Source organism: Haliotis rufescens, unplaced genomic scaffold (genome assembly GCF_023055435.1).
Source record: "Haliotis rufescens isolate VD_foot unplaced genomic scaffold, xgHalRufe1.0.p SCAF_5, whole genome shotgun sequence".
In the NCBI taxonomy this organism is placed as follows: domain Eukaryota; kingdom Metazoa; phylum Mollusca; class Gastropoda; order Lepetellida; family Haliotidae; genus Haliotis; species Haliotis rufescens.
The window spans coordinates 48,326,886-48,348,691 of NW_025964223.1; the positions used below are offsets into that span (position 1 = coordinate 48,326,886).

Here is a 21,806-nt window from a genome sequence, read left to right on the forward strand (position 1 = left end):
AAGGTAATGATCTTCCTGCTTAGAAGTTGCCATGGTGATTGTTTCTGACCTACCTGCTTGTGGTGTTCTTGTTGTGGTATGTTTCATCTCTACATTACCACTGTCGGCCCTAGCACTGCTTGTAACTTTGGTTTGATCATGAAGTAACCTGTTATGATTTGCTTTACAGCCATCAATTCCACACTTCAAAACTCTGCTACACAATCTTCCCAGATGACCGATATCAAGGCAACAAAAACATAATCCTAACTGTTCTGCCCTTTCCCAGCGTTTAGGTATGCCAATAGAATTAAACTCTACGCAATCTGAAGTGTCATGATCTGCTTCATGACACACATGACATTGCCTTGCCCTAGTTTTATTATGTGTGGTTGCATATATTCCTTTCTTAGAACTATCTCTCTTGTCTGTTGTCTTTGACCTATCAGCTATTCCATGTTTTACCTCTGAAGCTATCGTTTGGAACTCTGCTTCTTGCAGAATCCATTCCCTAAGCGTCTCAACAGACTCTTGCCATTGGTGCTCAAATAACCATCTGTGGAAATGAGTTATCATAGGCTCATTCATTTTTCTTAACCAGTAGTGAATACAAACATCCACTACCAAGTTCCTCTATTTCATCAGATTCCCTCAGACTGACTACTGCTACATTAGGCCTGTCCGCAAATTTGTCCATATCCTTAGCATTCCCTAATCATATTGGCTTGAAATTGTATATTTCTTCCAATTGTAATGCTACCTGGCGTCTCTTGCCGCCATATTTTCTGTCCAATCTCTCCAAGGCTACATCATAGACCGAAGCACTGTGACCTAACCTTGCAACTATGTGTGCTGCTTCTTCAGAAAGGTACTGCTTCAATTGCAGAAGTTTATATTCATTGGTGGCTGGATCGAGCTTTGTCAACACATGCCATGAAAGCAGACTTCCAGCCTTCATATTCTCTGACGTCTACAGAAAGTACTGGAATGGAAACTCTCTTCAATTGTTTCCACATGTCTTCACCTAAATTGTGTTGCCTAGATAACTTACCTGAAGTTGTATAAAACCCTTTTGTGTTATCTGGGACTGGTGTCCGTTTCATATCCATATTTGACCTTTGTTGAAAATGGCCTAAATTGAACGCAGCATGTTTGTAACCTTGGTTACTGATTTGTCCAGTGTCATCACTGTCCAAGTCTGCATCATGCAACAAACCTTTACAGCTATCTTGTGACCGATTCGCATCAACTTGACGTGACCTTAACATTTCTGACTGAATGCTTTTTGCATCCGAACTAACATCTGATCTGTTCTTAAGAAATGCTTCAGCCTTATCAAGGGCAAGTTCAATTTCATCTTCAACAGTTTCTGTCTCCTTACTAGTTTTCTGAACTTTTTCTAGGTCACCAACCCAGTTTTAAGCTTCTAGCAATTCCACTATGAGACTTATAGCCTTGCTCTGCAGAAAACGTACCTGATCAATTAGACTCCTAATTGTCTTACGATCTGGTGTCTCAAGTTCAACTAAATTCAACAATTTGTTCGTTGATTTTGTCAAAGCTGACTTTGTTATAGTTTTCTGATGCTTAAGTTTAGCTATCTTTAGCTCAAGTTCAGAAGTGTTCTGTTTCAGCGCTACGTCTGAAGAAGTACCCTTTTCCATTTCCGCCTTACTCGCAGACCCTAACTGCGACATACTGCTTGCATGTAACAGTTAGCTATACCTAATGCAAATCTAAACTAACGAAAGCCTAACACAAAACAAAAATATTCTAACCAGAGAAAACACACTCTGCTACCAAATGTTGCGCAGTGGAACTGAATATTTGAGTGTGGTTTAACTTAAAATGAAAACTAATCTTAAATTTGTATGACTTACCTTTTTTGAATGAAATAAGGAACTAAACGTGATAACCTATCATAAAACTATGAAGATCTATAAGGAACTAAACGTTGTTACCTGTTATTATGTGAAGGAAAGATGAATAAACCTCAAATGAAAGAAACTAATGCTAATTCTAACAGTTACTGTATGCTAATGTGTTGGTTACTCCTAAGGGAGTCTTAACACTGTCTAACGCTGTCTAACACCATCTCTCTAACCATCAAACTAACCAGCTCTCTAACGAACATTCTAACGAACTCTCACCAACTAACTAAATTGATCCGCTCTACCACCTAATATTTGTTCACAACCCTCACATTTCACATGCAGTCACAGCCATGCGTTGGTGTGTTCAGGCGATGCGATCATTATGCATCGGGTGCGTTTTGGAGAACAGAATCTTTATTTAAAACTAACATGACTGCACGTGAAGCGCGATCTATAGACTCAGGGTGCGCTTTGGAGCTCATTTTTAATGAACAAACATGTCTTCAGAACAAGTAGTTATTGAGCTATCAAAACAATACCATGGAATTAGAATTCAGAACTTTGTATTTCTATGTCAGGTACTATGAACAGAGTCAAAAACAAACTTGTTGACATGGAGACAGAAAAAATATAAATTCTAAAAATCCCGAAATAGCAAAAGGGACCAGTTGACAACCTGGTTTTTATGTGTTCACAGTTTCAAGCAAGAGTACCTATTAGTTTTAGAGATATGGTTCAGACAAACACAATAGAGATATGGTCCGGACAAACACACCACTATGAAAAGAGTGAAAGTAAAATTTGTTGCCTTGGAAACAGGAAAAAAATATAATTTTTTAAATTTCTAAATAGCAATAAGCACCACTTCAGCCCTTGATTAATATATGGTCCAAGTTTGTGTTGAACTGTTTTTTAGTTCTGCTCCTGAAATGACACCTACCTCCATTTCAGCTACCGGTAAGTCTAACTTGTTTCCATGGAAACAGGTCAAAATCAATTTTTTCAAAATGTCTAAATAGCAAAAGGCACCATTTCAGCCCTTGGTTAAGACATGTACCAGGTTTGGATGAAAAATCTTTCACAGTTTTCAAGTTGTCTTCTGGAAACAACATCTACCCAGCCACACGCCCCTTTTTCAGTTTCACAAGCTTTATAGTTTCAGACATGTAAAAAATGCAGTAATACTAGAAAAAAAATGGGTATGTGAATGTCAAAGGTTGTGGATGCTTACAAAAATCAAAACATCATTACATGCCAAAATATATGAATATCAAACAATGGCTATCATTGTTAATAATTCTAAGAATACTACCTCTATTATATCTTTGCCATAAATCATGTATTTTGGCTTCAGTCACACCAACTAAAATATTCAGATTTTCAACAAACGTCATCTTCACTGTCAATTACACACAACTAGTTGTTCCCAAATAGCATCATAACCAATCAAGCTATGATGTATGCAATGGCGGGAACCTCACTTCTTCCCACATCTAACCACTGGAGGTTTGTGCCGACACAATGGGCCCAAGGTAATACAGTGGTCCCTCGCTACAACGCTACCAATGGGGTCCAAATAATTGGGGGGCGTTATAGACGATGAGCCGTTTAACCGAGGCCGAGGCGGGGGAGTGCGCTCAGCCAATCTCACAATCTTCGCCTTGTCTCGCACATTGCAATGAAACAAGTTGTTTACCTTTCATAGTGTAAAAATATATATCCATTATATTTTCGCCGTTTGTTATTATTTACAAGCCTTAACTGTCACATTCAATGTGAATGTAGTCTACTTACATGAAAATATCGATCAATAATGGTAGTAACAGACGCTATGAGTGAAGAGCCAATCACAATTCATTACACAAGTACAGAGTGATTCAGTGGCATTGATTGGTCATGTTGCTTAAAATACGGAAAAAGACAGTTTTGACCAGCACTATGAGCATTCATACACATTGATGCAAATATAGATACACATTCAAGCCAGATTAATTGGTTTGATACGGTTACTTGATCCGAATCAAAAGGAATGACTGCCGTGTTAGGACAGCAACTACATGTGAGTTGACAGAGTCGCCTCAAATTGGATTGCCCACTAATTAAGAAAATAAACTTCGCTTGTGGTTCTCTTTTATTGCATACATGCGCTAAGATCAAAGGATGTATAGTGTGAAAAGTTAACTAGTAGAACAATCGTATTTCAAGGACTTGCCGCGGATGTTTTCAAACAGATTATTAGAACTCCATTCAGCGATAAACGGTTGATTATGCAATGAGAAGCGTTATGTGCATATGAACAACGAACAACAATACAATCACGGCTGTGTAAAAGTCTCAGTATTAATAGTGTACATAAATTTTGGGAGCCATGCGATATCGCGCGTATTAACCGAGGTAGCGCTTTATCGAAGAGCCCAATAGCGAGGGATCACTGTATATGCCCTGTAGGTCCGGTTGCACGTCTAGCAAGTAAAAGCTGGTGAAGGTGTTCTGTTCTGACAGCTAGAAATTACTTATTCTACTGAGACTAATGTCCATGAAGCAAGACTCGTGTCTAGGGCTCTTATCTCATGAGCTGAGCAGGATCCAATACGTGGTGTGGAATTCTGTGCTTGTGTATAACTCTCTGACACAGTTGTTTTATGCTTGAGAGCTCTGATGGGACATAACAGTCAGGCTAGGAGGCCTTCCTGGATATTTGGAGAAAGGTTGTCTTAGCCATGGGCTCATAAGGTACTTTTAAAAGTGCCGATAGTACTACAGATAGATTCCACTTGGGGAAGATACGAGGTGTGCGAACATCTTTTAGTAGAAAGGATTGGTTTCTGATTGAGAGTCTGTCATGCTGTAGAATAGAGTCTATTGTCCCATGGCGGAATTTATTGTTCTGACGTAGATGTAGTCAAAAAATCTGCTACCATTGGGAAAGATATATCATTAGTTACAATCACTTGTCTTCTCCACTGGACAAACTTGTCCCATCTGTTGTCATTTATAAGGGTGGATAAATGTCTCCATGATCTTGCCACAGCTTCCGAGGCAAGCTCAGAGTATCTGCATGTCTGCATCTTCTGCGTGATAACTTCCAGGCGGTAAGATGTAGGCTGGGCAGATTGTCGCTGAAAATGCTGGACTTGGGTTGTCGTTGCAGAGCTCTACGGAGGTAACTGGATAGGTTCTTCCATTAGTAGTCTTAGAAGTCTGGGGAAACACGCCCTGCTGGGCCAGATTGGTGCTATCATGATTATCATGCAATCCATCCCCACTACCTTGTGGATGACCTTGTCTAGGAGAGACCATGGAGGGAATGCGTAAGCAAATAGACTCGTCTAGTCCATCCACCAGTGCGTCAATCTGGCGAGCTCTTGGTTGGGGACTGGACTGACATAGACTGGAAGTTGATGATTCAGGCAGGTGGCAAATAGATCTTGGTGAAATGTGTCCCATAACATGGTTATCCAAGCAAAGATCTGGGGATGTAAGGTAATTCTGTTGCCACTATTCTCCCAAGGCGAGAAAGGCTGTCTGCAAGGATGTTTAGTCAACTGAAGGAGTCTGCCAAGGCCAACAATCGTGTAGTGTCCGTCATCAGGGTGCTGGATCTGGTTCCTCCTTGTTTCTGTATGTAAGCCACTACTGTGGTGTTGTCCGTGGCTACAAGGATGGATGATTGATATAGACATATCTTCCATGCCAGTATGGCGTAATAGATGGCCTTCATTTCCTTGCAGTTGATATGCAGTTGGTGAGCAGGAACTTCTCTCGTGTTCCAAGATCCCTGTGCTCTGAGATCGTTCCCGAATCTGACACGTCTTTGAATAGATGGTGTGTGGGCATCGGAAAAGTCAGAGGGATGCAGTTCATCACATGTTCTCTGTGGGTCCACCAATGCAGATCTTGTACTAATTTGGTAGGTAACTGAGTTTGGAGTTATAGGGTCTGGGATCGTAGTGAATTTATTCTGTTTGAGGACGGAGCATCAGCCTTCCTCTGAAGGTCATATCCTGTAGAGACATTAAGTAGCCTAGAAGAGACATCCACCACCTCAGTGACTTGCTGGGTTGACTTGATAGTGATTAAAAGCCCTTGGTGTTGTTGGTCTCCACTAGTCTACGAATGGCTCACTTCTTTAGTTGCTTCCTGACGGCCAGATCATTCATCATGTCTAAGCTTGAATAGATTTTCAGACATCAAGGTCTACTTCCTTGCCTGCATAACTCGGCCAAAGTAATGTCTGGTGGACATCCCCCATATTCCGGCATTGCAGGTGGCAAATATTTTGTCACAGGAGGTTGGAGTACAGGCATGAGTGATATAATTCTTCTATGAGTTCTTCAAACACATATCCCGCCATATAATCCCATTGGGATGAGTCGCCAGCCTGAGTAGCGGGTAGCTCCCGTGGGAGGTGGATATTCATGGTAGTCCACCACGTAATCCGTGTGCGATTCATCATCTGCCGGTGTCCCGGATTCCAGTATGATTAAAGTCGGTTTGTGATGTCCATGTGGCCGATGAAGATCATACGGTAGGCTGATCGACTGGACAGTCGGTAAACTAGCCATGGAGTCTTTGCTGTAACCGTAAAGTGTCCCAACGGCTGTGTGGACGGCTGGTCGGTCGGTTGGTGCCGTGTGGTTCGAGCAGCGACCGTAAGGTGTCTTAGCCGGGGAGTATGGCCTTGCAGTAGCCTGCTGGGACCCAAGCAAAGATCTAGCTGTCAGCTGCCTGTAAGCTCATACCCGGCTGGTCAGATGGCTGGTCGGACAGCTGGCTGGACGGCTGGACGTATGGCTGATCGGTCGACAGGCCTAGATCTGAACAGTGTCATTAGCCGTGATGACGTCTACTTTTTTCTTTTTTTCTTTCCGCTTCAAGACTCTTAGCCTTCGTGATAGCCTCAGCTAACTTCTGGAAGGCTTTCTTTGAAGTATTGGCACATTGCTTACACCTAACATCTTCAGTACATAGAGTACCTCTGCACCCAGTGCAATTAAGATGAGGATCTCCCGTGATCATGAATCGACCACACTTTTTGCAGCCGGGAGTAGAGGGAGACTCCATTATGACCTCACAGCAACACCTAACACCAGCTATACTCACGTGCGTGTGATTGTCACTCCAGTTAGCAGCCTTATAAATATCTACTTACATTGTCTATTTATAGAAAACTATTAAAATAATCATAGATTAATGTGACTAAACACCAAGTGCTAGATCGTTACAACTGTATAATAGGTGTTGATTCTAGCACACACAGGGAAGAAGTGAGGTTCCAGCTATTACATACATCATAGCTTGATTTGTAAACAACTAGTTGTGTGTAATTGATAGTGAAGAGGATGTCTGTTGAAATCTTAAATATTTGAATTTGTGTGACTGAAGCCAAAATACAGGATTTATGGCAAAGATGTAATAGAGGTAGAAGTTTCATAAGAAATATATTATTCTGCATACCACATATTTGCTGCATATCTAATTTCATATTCTCAGTTCCATAGGCCTTGTAATATCAGAGGAAAATATAAATTTTAACAACGAACAGATGGACAACCAGATGAACAAGTTGGTCACACTGACCAACTGTCCTGCCATCAATGGTATTTAAATTCCTGATCATTGTCACATCATATTAAATCCTTACATATGTTTTGAAAGGACTGAAGCAGGAGAATATGTGTAGATAGTAATAATGAGAACTGCAATGAAGTAATCATTCACAGTAGCTAAACCAAGGGAATAAGTGATGTTAATGAATTTAGCTGACAATAGGCTGTGTATAAGGCGACCCCCCTGTACACGCCTTCAAAATCAACCAAAAATCCTATACTCTGTGTATAAGGCGACCTGGAATGAAGCACATCACAAGTGCGCACACAAACCTTATATATGCAATAAAAATATGTTTATCTTGCGTGTTTTTTTTTCTACAATGATAGGTCGCGTGTGTAACTCCAGCACACGTCGCCATTTTGTGTTTACACAGTACGACACCAAATTGGTGCCCGTAAAATAAAATTCATTTATGAAGTAATAACATATAAGAGACAATGGTGAGTAATTTAATCGCCAATTAACTATGTTGTAACTAACTAGGCTTATGTTTGCTTCACATTCAGCGTGTTTATTCAACAATCACATGTACACACCGTCTCCAACACTTGTTAATACAACTGTAAAAACAGCGGGAATTGATTTCAGCTTCACCGGTTATCACATGTTAGGTCACATGTGCAATATGCAAATGCTTACCGGTACTTCCGGCTCTCTACTCACGGATGTTGATTGTTTTACCGTGTCAGGTGGTTTGACAATGTGCATCGAAGCGAGGGTTATTTCAACTTTATTTGCAGAAATTATTAAACTTTATTCAAGGAAAGAGATACAAATCATGTTTATGTATGGAAATAGTTATTGGAACAGTTATTTAGGATGAAATGCGAAGTTTTTTTGTCAAATGCTGGGCTGGCTATCCGACGCCGGTTGACATCGCCAGTAAAAAAATTGTGAGATCTTCGACACCGTGTATAAGACGACCCCTTCATTTTAGGTACGAAAAACTCACCTTATACACAGCGATATACGGTAAGCTTTTCAATTCCAGTCAGGAAGAAGTTTTCTGAAGCCACCCTGAAAACCCCATTCATGGCAGCTTTGAGGTCATCGTTGTCGTCATAGCGCTTTCCAAGAAGGTTTTCTTTCAGTTTAGGAAACAGGTGGAAATCACTTGGTGCCCAGTCTGGCAAGTATGGAGGGTGAGGAAGATCTTCAAACCCACATTGTCACACAACATCCTTTGCAAGTAGAGTGGTGTGAAAAGTGAGTGAGTTGGGTTTAACGCCGCTTTTAAAATTATTCCAGTTATATCACGGCGTGTCAGCTTAATGTGGGAGGAAAGCCCGAGGGGATGCAGTTTTCAGACGTTTACCACTTCAGTGAAACCCATGAGCACTGGTATGGTGCTGACAAACCTAGAAACATAATCGGGGCGAACCGGGATTTGAACCGACAATCATAGATTTCTGGCGTGCCCAAGGGACGCATCTCGCGGCGCCTTGGATGACTGGTCCACTCGTGCCCCCAGGTGTGAAAAGAGGCATTGTCATGAAGATAGTAGAACTCCAGCAGTCAGCATTCCTCGTCGCTTTTCTTTGATGGAATCTCTCAGGTGATGAAGCAAATCAGCATAGTAGGCATCAGTAATCATCTTTTGACTTTCTAAGAAATCAACAAGGATCACACCCTTTGCATCCCAGAATACAGTGGCCATAACTTTCTTCCCTGATCTTGGAGACTAGAATTTCTTTGGTGCCGAAGAAGCGGAATGGTGTCATGCAATTGATTGACGTTTTAACTTGGGATCATAGTGGTTGACACATGTTTCATCACCTGTTACTAAGATGTTTTTTTTAATTTGACGAAATTCTCCTCAACTAGCTCAAATTTTCTCTGGCAATGTCACATCTTTTTTCCTTAAGATCAGAACGGCCTCAACAGGCCAAATACACTTGCACTGAACTGCTCAAACAATGTACTACATTCACTAGTTCACTTTGTTATGGGCCATAGTTAAAAGATAGTCAGGCTTAGAACTTATTGAGCAGCCCTTGTACTGCAATTGAATCTTATCAGGCCCTTTTATCCATACTGTAGTGATAATAAATATAATCAAGAATTAGATTTGTAACGATATCGCAGTGGGTCACACAATATAGTTACTAATAGAGAGGCAAATCATGCAGAACATATTGATTTTGTTTGCTTGTGTGTATGTAAGTTTTGATACACACTTTAATACATAAAGGAATTGTATTTATTTTATGAAGCATTATACATACAACTGAAAAATAAACACGAATTTGCAGTGGAAAAAGTAAGATGTTGTAAAAAATTCACTTAAGGCAACATTTCATGAACTTCACATAGTATTCAAGCCATATCGTGACAGCTTTAGTAAGACCCACTGCCCTTGTCTGCTTTTCCCGAGTTAGACAAGACATGGTGTTTTGGGGTCAAACTACAAAACCAACAAAACCACATTGAAACCAGATGACAAGGTGTCCAAGGAGTCAATTGACATGAAACCTTCTGGTAATAAAGTGTTCCACAATTTATGCATTTTCCAGAGACGTTCATGCAATTATTGCAAGATGCGTTTAGGTAAATGTCATCGTGAAACAAAATGGAATTTTGTCTAATCAAAAAGGAAATTCATTTTATAATTTTTAATAACTTTTGTTTGATGATATCAACCATCAAACATCTTCATCTGTTGGTATTGAGTTTATGTTGCAAATAGTAACAGAATTTTTCCAGACTCGGCACTGAGAAACTATAAATTGTCCAACTGAACATATCATACTTACTGTCCTATTAATTTTATTTCTTTACTTTAGTGCATAATGTCAAGATACAATGTACAATTAAAGTGAGGAAAAACCTACCTCTGCTTTGAAAGATGTTCTGTTCTTTTCAGGCATTTGGCAATAAAGTCCATCAAGCACATCTTGAACTGTATTTACAAGATTCTCTGCTCTTTCTGACTCATCTGGTGTTGTTTTTGCTAAAGATGACATGATAATGTTGTATGATGGCCAAAAATTTCTTGCAGCAACTTTGACATCTTCTTGAACCTTGTGAGAGACCCCCTTGAAGAAGTTAAGAAAGGCCTCTAGCCTCGACGCCGAGATATTGGGATACACATATCCATCATACCGATGCCGGGAATCTGTCCAAATAGACAAAAGAGCATTAATTACAAACATATCAGGAAGCCCTAGGGTCATATCATGTCACGAGACATCAGTGTATTGTTTCCGTCATCCGGATGGCATTGTTGATGTCATTCAAATAATATTGTGACGTGAGGTTGGAATGATGTCACACTAGAAACAACATGATAACTGAAGATTGTTGACATCATTCGCCAAATTGTGGTTCCGCTGCTGTTGCAACTTGTTGTCCTTATAGGTAAACACTAAAATCATCTTCTTCGGTAAAAAATTGAACATAATATATGACATGAACACTTATATAATACCCTCTATGAATGAGTAATGGACCCAAAAGGCCATGAATGAAAAAAGCTAAAAATTAGACTAGATAAGAGTGCTCCTAATCTAGTGATGTGTCTCAAGGTTGGTACTGTGAGGTTTGTTTAAATACAAACTACACAAGTGTTCAGGAATACAATTTTTTATCTACCAACAAAACAAGTACATAAGCATTAAGACAAGCATGACAGCAAAAATGTGATATGACGATTGGAGCACGTCCATTGCTACACAACCTCTTTTTGGATGTCTGTAGCCCCCAACTCATACCATATACCTCACCCTAATCTAACACCCGGGTTCATGACCTCCAAGGGTACTGTACATCTTTACTAATACTGGGATCCTATCCCTAACCTAACACCGGGTGTTAACGACCTCCAAGGGTACATCTTTACTAATACTGGGATCCTATCCCTAACCTAACACCCGGGGTTTCACAACCTCCAAGGGTACATCTTTACTAATACAGGGATCCTATCCCTAACCTAACACCCGGGGTTTCACGACCTCCAAGGGAACATCTTTACTAATACAGGGATCCTATCCCTAACCTAACACCGGGGGTTCACGACCTCCAAGGGTAAATCTTTACTAATACTGAGATCCTATCCCTAACCTAATACCCGGGGTTTCACGACCTCCAAGGGTACATCTTTACTAATACTGGGATCCTATCCCTTACCTAACACTGGGGGTTCACGACCTCCAAGGGTACATCTTTACTAATACTGGGATCCTATCCCTAACCTAACACCTGGGGTTTCACAACCTCCAAGGGTACATCTTTACTAATACTGGGATCCTATCCCTTACCTAATAACGGGGGTTCACGACATCCAAGGGTACATCTTTACTTATACTGGGATCCTATCCCTAACCTAACACCCGGGGTTTCACGACCTCCAAGGGAACATCTTTACTAATACAGGGATCCTATCCCTAACCTAACACCGGGGGTTCACGACCTCCAAGGGTAAATCTTTACTAATACTGAGATCCTATCCCTAACCTAACACCCGGGGTTTCACGACCTCCAAGGGTACATCTTTACTAATACTGGGATCCTATCCCTTACCTAACACCCAGGGTTCACGACCTCCAAGGGTACATCTTTACTAATACTGGGATCCTATCCCTTACCTAACACCCAGGGTTCACGACCTCCAAGGGTAAATCTTTACTAATACTGGCATCCTATCCCTAACCTAACACCCGGGGTTCATGACCTCCAAGGGTACTGTACATCTTTACTAATACTGGGATCCTATCCCTTATCTAACACTGGGGGTTCACGACCTCCAAGGGTTCATCTTTACTAATACTGGGATCCTATCCCTTACCTAACACCCGGGGTTCACGACCTCCAAGGGTAAATCTTTACCAATACTTGGATCCTATCCCTAACCTAACACCCGGGGCTTCACGACCTCCAAGGGTACATCTTTACTAATACTTGGATCCTAGACCTCAGATTAATCCACAACAATACGACCCACTAACAAGCTATCATCCCAGGATCCAAATCCTTGGGGTACTCTATATCCTATCACTTGCAGACCCACTAGCACCAGCAACCGAGGTAGCCCGCCATTGTCTCCAATGTAAATAAATTATGTTTTTATATTCCATTGTTTGTTGTTGTTTGCTGCACAAACAAAAGATTTATATTAACCGAAGTAGTACTAAGTGTAGGGGACATTACTTTAGGTATACTCCTACAGCCAAGAGGAGTGCATCATCTATGCACTTGGTTTTGTTAGGTACATAAGCAACAATCTCATCAAAACGCCTGGTGACCATCTCTTGATGCATTGTATCCTTGGGGGGCAGTGAGGTATCTGTATCTTCCCCAGGGTGTGATGAATGTCGTCAGATGTTTGTCTTCATCCCGAATGGGTACGCTATGGTAACCATTCCAAGCATCAAATACAGTCTTCTTTTTGCTGTGCGGTACAGATCTGGCTTGGTGGAATGGGGACTGTGTGTGGTGTGTTTCTCTGATTGCATGTGTGTTAAGAGCTTGAAAGTCAACAGTTTGTCTTGGTTTACCATTCTTCTTGGGATAAACAACCATTCTATGGCACCATGTGACAGGTTCACCTATTGGTACTAGCTCGATCACACCTAGTCGGATGTCTTGATCGAAGCCAGCTTTGACATCATCTTGCCAGTGGAGAGGAACTGGTACAGGTGTGTGGTATGCAACTAGTGTAGCATCGGGGTCAACCATAAGCTTCATTGGAGGGCCCTCAATGAGGGGGAGTGGTTGGTGCTCACAAGTGTTGAAGGTGCTGCTCTAATTTGTCTCTGTTTGCTTCGGTTGCATGATAGGGCAGATTAGTAGGAATGGGGGGTGTTAACTTGCGTCTGGGACACTCACATTCTACACTGAGGCAGTTCTCAATGTGTGCCTTGGTCGCAATGCCCTCAGTGGAGTCAACTGCTTCACTCATGCTTCCTCTAACTAAACCGATCATGGTGAAGTTTCTGGTAATCATGCTGAGTGCAATGCAAGCCTCTCTGCTAAGGAAGAAGGATAGTGATGCCCTCGTTGTTTGCAGTATGCATCTTCATTGTCACAGGAATGAGGTCACGCTTCCTGAGTGCAAGTTGATATATAACCTTGATACCAGCAAGACAACTCTGACAGCCAGTGTCAGCCATGACGGCAAGGGAAGCTGATTTTGGTTTTAATGTGAAGATGTGTCCGAAGTCCAGTTGTTCATAGTCTTCCCCAAGAACTTTTGCAGTGAGATGAGTAAAAGGCTGGGTTCGAGAGGCTTGTCTAATACATGTGTCAGACAGTTGGTGATACAGGTTGTGGGCATGGGTGATGGCTCTTTTACCACGATGCCAGCCAAGGTTTGTGACTGCACACAGTGTATCAAAGATTGCACCTTCATATTCCTCTGGTGTTTTACTGGGTTTCTCCAATTTTTGCTTGTTTCTGCTGCGGCACACAGAATGAAAGTGATTGGATCGACTGCACACAGTGCAAGTATGACCATAGGCTAGGCATTCTTTCTTTCTGATTTTGGGGGCTGCAGACTCTCTGTGCCCCTTCTTGCCACAGTAGTGGCATACTTTATCAAACTTTTTAGTTTCGCTGTGAGCTGCATTCCTGCTGCGTCGGTAAGTGCTGCCGACTGCTTCAGCACCTTGAGAGTCAAGAAGTCGTGATGTGGATCGCTTACCAGCTTCTTTGGCTTCTACAAACTGGAAGGCCTGCTCAAGAGTCATGTCTTGGTTTTTGTCACCAAGCAAGTCTAACTGGATTTCGGGGTCATTCAGGCCACGTGTGAGCACATCCCGCAAAATAGCCTCAGTGTAGTTTACCTCATTGTGACAGCCTGGGCATAGAATGACAAACTTGCACACTCCAGCTTGACCCCGAAGCCTAGCACCAAAGGAACGAACAGTCACATCATGGTCCTGGGTCATACTGTGAAGAGTAACACGCGCCACCATGGTGTTCTCCTCTCTTACGGCAAGGACTTGAATGGCTTCCAATAATGCTGCTTCAGGTTTGTCTGTCAGGGACCCACCTGCAGAACGTGTTAGATCTCTGCATAAGGTCTCATCACAGCATTCCAGTAGCTGCACAACAAGATCCTTCCCTGTGACCTTGGTATCCTCCACATAGTCTTTCCACCTGGAAATGAAGTATGACCAGTCCTCGCTTGAGCCGGCAGAGGATATAGTTGGTCGTTTTACTTTCTCGACTTTGGCTGAGCTACTAGCATGTGTGGTCATCGTGTGGACCATTGCATGTGCATTCAGGAGTGCGGCAATCACCACAGCGTCAAGGTCTTCTGTTACGAATCCAGTTAATGGGAGAATGGTCCGTAGTAGTGATTGCTAGAACCATACATTGTCCGACGTATTTGAAGATGGGAGTGCGTAAGTGAAAATGGACTGCATGTGATAGTCGATAGTGACCAATAATGACAGTTGAATGAAGGGAAAGAGAATGATGTGGCAAGGGGTGATCAGATCATGTATGTCAGGATGCATGGGATTTGGATGCATGACCTGATTGTTAGGGTGGTCACCAAGGTTATGTGAGGGGAGTTTGGGCGAAATGAGCTTAGAAGCTGGAAATTTTATTTTAGGATGTTTCTACACAAGGATCGGAAGAAGAAGAATGAAATGCATAGTGTGAAATAGTGTGAGATAGTGTAAGTTTAAAACTTTAGATATATCTTAACACTAAAATGCATGTCATTTGTAAGAAAGTTTACGACAATAATGAGGGGGAGACAGTGAGGCTTGCAACCCCTTTTGGTATTCAGGATTCTGGGGTATATTTAGAGTGTATTCGGAACTCAGCAGTGTGGTATAGGGGACACAAACATTTTTTTATTTGGTATGCAGATTTAACATTCTAAAAAATTAATGATGTACGTAATACATTCCTTTATATATTTTATATATATTTTTTTCAGTAATTTAACTTCAAATCACATTCTTTGTGACCTAGGAACGTGTTCTAATGGTTTTCGACTGTTTCCGACATACACCACAAATTCTTGGCTTTATTCAAAGGTTTCCATATTGGCATATGAATATGAGAACTACTTCAAACAAAAGAAGAGAATGTATGGATGTCAACTTCTTCATTATGAGAGACACAATGTTTCGGAGTATATACTTACTCCTTGACCTGATGAATATATATGTGATCCTCAAAATAAAGAAGTTGTTATCTATAAATTCTCTTTCTCATGTGTATCACTTCTAAATACCTTTCAAAGACTTTATACTTCAAACAAGAAGGAAAACTCTTATTCTAATACTGCGCTCATTGGAGCCGACAGAGTCACCCAAGACGGGCGATGTCTCCTCAAAGTGACTCCTCCTGTCCCCGGGACGACTTGTATCTTCCGCCTCCATTCGTAACTGTCACTCTTACACCAGCAGGCAGAAGACTAGGTCAGTTGCAGCCAACTGGACCATTCTGGACGACCCCATTGTGTCTCTAATCCTCTGAGACGGAGTCCCTCCATTGACGTCAACTCCATGCCAGAGGGTGTATCTGGCCAAACAGTTGACGACACTACAGGACACGATACGTATGTTGATATCCAAACATGTTTAGGCCCCAGTCCCAGAATCCGGGGGTTCTCACCGATATAATTGGTCGTGATAAAAGACACCAAGAAATTTTGCATGATTTTCAACATGAAGCTGTTCAACGTGCGGTACCTAGAGAAGCTGGCTCATTTTCGCCTGACGTCTGTCGCACTCCTTCATACCATCATTCGACAAGGGGACTACATGGTCAGCCTGGATCTACAAGACGCCTACCTTCACGTACCCATCCATAGAGAGCACCGCCATTACCTCCAGTTTATTTTCCAAGGTCTTCACTACCAGTGGAAGGTGCTCCCGTTTGGAATTTCTTCAGCCCTGTTGCTTTTTACCCACCTCACAAAGCCCATCACTAAGTTTCTTCACATCAGAGGGATAGTCTTCGAGTCTTTCAAAGACGACTGCACTAAGCCCATGCCAAGCGCACCTTCAGTGTTGTCTGACATCAGGACTCTGGTCAGCAATAGAATCGACCCTCCACATCGACAATCTCGAATTCAAGGCAGTCATTCTAGCGATCTCCCATTGGGTGGAAGTTCTTCGGTCGTCAAAACTCATGATCCATTCCGACAACACCTCAGTCATTTGGTACATTCTGGGGGTCAGCAACGTCATAGCAGACTCCTCATCCCATCCAGGCTGACCATCCTCAACAGAATGGCGTCTACATCACATGATCTTTGAGGGAAATTGCGAGCTCCACCATCACCCAGATATCTACCCATCCTCCAGCAGGTTCAACACACAACTCCCCAAATTCGTCTCTCAATTCCGGATCCAGAGGCATGGGAGTCGACGCTCTGGCCATATCGTGGGAGAATCTCGACGCTTACGCCTTTTCACCAACTGCGCTTCTACCAAGGGTCATTCAGAAGGTTGATTTCACGACTCAGTTACGTCTGATTTTGATCGCGCCTTACTGGCCAGCTCGGAAGCAAATGTGTGACATGCTAAGAGTTGAAGCATGCTAATCACCGGGTTCCTTGAGTATATCTCATGGTTATATGACGAATACAGGCTAGAGTAATCTGCGACCCACCATCCAACCATGGGAGAAATGCATAGAGTGAGTTAGGATAAGCCAAAAGCTCTCCCCTGTAGAAAACTGCTGTTTGCATTTATATGGGCATCACTCCAATTCGGTCTAAAGGTGTCAAGTGAATTATTCCAACGTAAGCTGAATGAGGTCTCAATGGAACATTTCCTATAGCTGATGACATTATTGTTGCTGGTCAGGGAACTACTGATGACGAAGCCCTGAAAGATAATGACAGGAAACTTGAACTCCTGTACCAGAGATGTCGTCTCAAATGAAGCTAAAGCTGTAACTAGCCTGAAGGAAATCTCATGCCATGGACACACGATCCCTGCTGATGGCATAAAAGCTGACCAGTCTAAAGTCGAGGCGATCATGAAGATGCCTAGTCCTATGGATGCAGCTGGTGTTCGAATATTCTGTGGCAGGGTCCAGTGTATGTCAAGATTTCTTCAATCTCTATCTACTATGATGGAACCTCTGCGAGCACTAACTCGAAAGATTTGAGATGGGCATCTGAATATGAAAGTACTTTTCAACAGGAGAAAAATAATCTCACTGACACTCAAGTCCTGGCATATTATGACCCTAACAAAGAACTTGTTATCCAGGTTGACAACAGCAGGGATAGTATTGGTGCTATAATGCTCCAGGATATATACTCAACAGAAACAGGTCCTGTGACACCAATATTTTAGTGTATTTTTCAAAAAAGTAAAGTTTGGTTTTTAATATTGTAGTACATGTATGGAAGTCACAAAAATGCAACTGCTACAGAAAAGCATGTCCATGCAAAAGTTGACTTTTATGCAAGCCCCATGCATTTCACTACCCAAGAATGGGTATAAAAACATGTGCAATAATGGGATTGCATTGTTTAGCATCGTGCTGACAACAACCACTCAGAAAAACACCAAAATTACGCAATTACTCAACATTACAAAATGCCATGCCATGCCATGATCGTCTGCAAGCAATTGGTATGCTTGAAGCAGGATCAAATCAACGTGATGTTGCAAGACAATTTAACGTCCACAGAAACATTGGCAACAGACGAATGCAGTCAGAGACCATCCCTCGGAGTGGCAGGCCACACGTAACCAATAATCGACAAGACAACTGGATTTGAACAACACACCTCCGATATAGATTCCAGCCAGCAACAGTGACTGCAAGAAGCATCCCTGGCCTTCGACGAATATCATCACAAACTGTACATCGTCACCTCAGATGCACAGGGATTGTCACCAGAAGACCCGCCAGACGTCCCATTTTGACAGGAAACCACTGTCAAGCACATCTACAGTGGTGCAGACATCGTTTACGCTGGAGGGCCATGCAGTGGGGACATGTTCTATTCACTGATGAGTCTCATTTTCACCTCAGCCACAGCGATGGACAGATTCAAGTGTACCGACATCAAGGTGAACGTTACGTCAATCATTGTGTCATGGAAGAAGATCGGTTTGGGGGTGGTTCGGGTGGGATTACAGCAAGACAGAGGACCCGTTTGATAGTGGGAGAGGGAAATCTCAATGGACAGTGTTACCGTGGTGAGATCATCGGCCCATCGGTTCTACCGGTTTTGCGTCGTCATGGCCCAGGCAGTATCTTTCAACATGACAACGCCCGGCCTCACATTGCTCAACTTGTTCAGGATTCTCTTCAACAAAACGTGAATGTCATCCCATGGCCGGCTCGCTCCCCTGATCTCTCACCAATCGAGCACATGTGGGATGAGATGGATCGGCGCCTTCGACGTCAACCACGTGTTCCACTGACACTCCAGGAACTTCGAAACATGTTCCAGCAGATATGGACAGATATCCCACAGTACTCTGTGCGATGCCTGGTCCATTCCATGCTTGCATCACAACCAGACGTGGACACACACGCTAATTGACATTTTGGCATGTTCATGTTTTTTTATGAAATCACACATTTTCTGAAGTCAGTATGGCAAATTAAACCATTTGAACACTTACAGTCTTTTATCTGTTGCAAACCGAAATTGTTTCAGATTTGGTAAAAAACATAACTTTGCATTAAATCTTATTCAATGTCACAGGAACTTTTGTTGTTCAGTATAGAATATTCATCTCTGACTGCTTCTGAAAAAAAATGGGCTCAGAGAAAGGGGCATTGGCAACTATGTATGGTGTTGTCCGCTTTGACCAGTACACATATGGCTGCAAGGTAATTGTAGAGAAAGATCACAAGCCACTGGAAGTAATTCTACAAAAAACACATGAGTAATGCTACTCGTAGACTCCAGGACATCATGATGAAACTACATCGCTTCGATGTTGACTTCAATTACAAGAAAGGTACATCAATTGTGATAGCTAATACTCTGAGTAGAGCGTATCTCACTGATGACGAGCAGCGAATTTTGTAATAGAGAATTTGTCAAAATATGTTTCTAAGCGTAGTCGCCAATTTGAAATAAGTGCCGTACAGTACGAGAAAGCTGCCTTCTGATTGGTCATTCCTTTGGTCGGTCAAAGTTCATGCAAGGTCGGTCTGATGTGACCCGTAATGTGATGTCTTCAGATCTTTGTTTAGCGGTAGCGAGAACTAAGATCTGATTTTAATGAGATTGAAAGTTGTGAAGCCTATCAGGAAATGGCAGCTCACACTACCAAACAACTTCTGAAACAGCTGGTGATGCTCCCTGAATGAAGAAAGGCCTTGATCTCTTCGAAATCAAAGGTAGACAGTACCTGATCTCGGTCGGCTATTTCTCCAATTTCATAGAAGTTGACTATCTTCAGAGAACAAGTTCCAGTGTGGTGGTTATTATTCTCAAGAAACAATTTGCTCGATTTGGGACTCCACAAACCATTGTGTCTGACAGTGGGCCCCAATTCACATCTGGTGAATTTGGACAGTTTATCAAGAAGTGAGAAATCTCACACATCAAATAAATATGCAAATAAGAAACCGATACATGTGCGTTTAACAGTGACCGTTCCGAAGATTCAAGAGATTCCTGCTGAAGTGAAATTAGCTTTGATTACCGTATTTGACGTAATAAGCGCCCAGGGTGCTCTCAAAATTAGAAATAAGGGGCTCTTATTAGAATATTATTTTGGTAAATGGTGAACGTAAATTTTGGGGTCTATGCTGACACCCTGAAATGTTTATATACGAGATATATTTTTCCAGAATTTAATTGCCCATAATTAAGGGTACATATAACACACGAGTGCGTATAATACACGAGTAAATAAGTCTTGTGTACATTGGTCAATCGGAAGGGGTGCTTATTGGGATTGTTCACTAGCCAATATATTAGCAAATATCGCCGTGGGCGCTTATTATTGCGGGGCGCTTATTACATCGAATACGGTATGTGTTTTACTGACACATGGCAAGTATGGAAAAAGGTGCTTATGAATTTTAATCACTGGAAATCCATGTGATCTTGACCTTAGATAAAGGTCATAAAGATGCCACCCAAGAGGGCGTATATAAAGTTTCATCAAATTCCGATAACAAATACTTATGGTATACCCAAGCTGTTTGATACTCAATTCATCTATCATCTTATCACATGCTTTCGAAAAAAGCTTTGATTTTTCATGAATAATCTGACATTTCCTGAAATTGTGGGCCATGTTTCATGTAACATCCAGTGACTTTTACCTTTCATGAAGGTCACCAAAATGTCATGTCACGATTCAGAAATCGTAAGACCATGTCATTCAAAGAATACTCACATATACAGTAAACTACGGTTATAACGAACTCAAATGGACCACTAGTTTTAGTTCGATATAACCATAGTTTGTTATAATCATATATACAGCATATACACATCAACATTCGTTATAAGCATGTTTGTTATAAATGCAGATTACTGTACAAATGTGTTTATTTCAATTTTCGGCTAAAATGTGCCAACAATTGCTAGCTCCTTGAGTGATGGTGTAAATCCTGCTTGGCTACCATTCAGGTAGCAGAGGTACTTTAAGTCCCCATGGTCCCTAGTATGGTCATCTACCTTTAGTTGCTGGTGGTCTTCAGACTAGTTTTATATTGCTCTGTCAAGTAACAGCAATAACCTTTTAATGCTCAAACACTAGTTTCATATACAAACTTGTGATATTCTAGTTATTATAATGCCCATCATTAACAGATTTATAGATACTATTAATGTATAACTTGTGCTAGTCACAATATGGATGAAATATTGCCAATCTGACTATCCTGGATAGTCAAAATACATGAAGCTGGAAGGATTCAGGTGTTGTGTGCTTCAAATGGAGATCTGTTAACATCTGAAGCTCGTCCAGTTATCAGCTATTGTTGGGCCAGGCCAGAGCTACAAGGTAGGCATTGGTGCAGCTATGACCTTGTCAAACCAGTTGAAATGAGAACCAGCAGAGGATAAGCATACTCACACAGTTTCTGTTACACAACTGACTGCAAAGGCCTATTGATCTGGAAACTAGAGTGTAAAAAGGTCATTGAGGAGAGATGTAAAGATGACTATTGCTGATTTGAGTGGATAAGTGCCATCATCTCTGAGATGAAGCCAAGACTGATCCAAGGCCATCTGCCTGCCTGTTACAGAGCAGGTGAGCTCTTCACCAAAGGAGGGACTGAGTGACACCCTCTGATGAGCGAGGTGTTTAGAGAGGTGAAGAACACATAGATCTTATCCACAACTGGAATGGCTGAAGATCCTGCAGACTGGTTAAGAACTTTGAGAAGAGACATCCAGTCACAGAGCAAATGCTGGCCTCCCCTAAATTTCCATATCAT

The 21,806-nt window shown here is 41.9% G+C and overlaps 1 protein-coding gene across 1 annotated transcript in view; it reads right to left on the reverse strand.

Annotated features, from left to right (window-relative positions):
• Window positions 1–21,806, reverse strand: part of LOC124137117 (E3 ubiquitin-protein ligase rnf213-alpha-like) — a 389,816-nt gene that overhangs the window by 319,578 nt on the left and 48,432 nt on the right. The window contains exon 7 of the mRNA XM_048383821.1: window positions 10,298–10,581. Within this exon, the coding sequence (XP_048239778.1) occupies window positions 10,298–10,581 (284 nt within the window). The remainder of the gene's footprint in view (window positions 1–10,297; window positions 10,582–21,806) is intronic.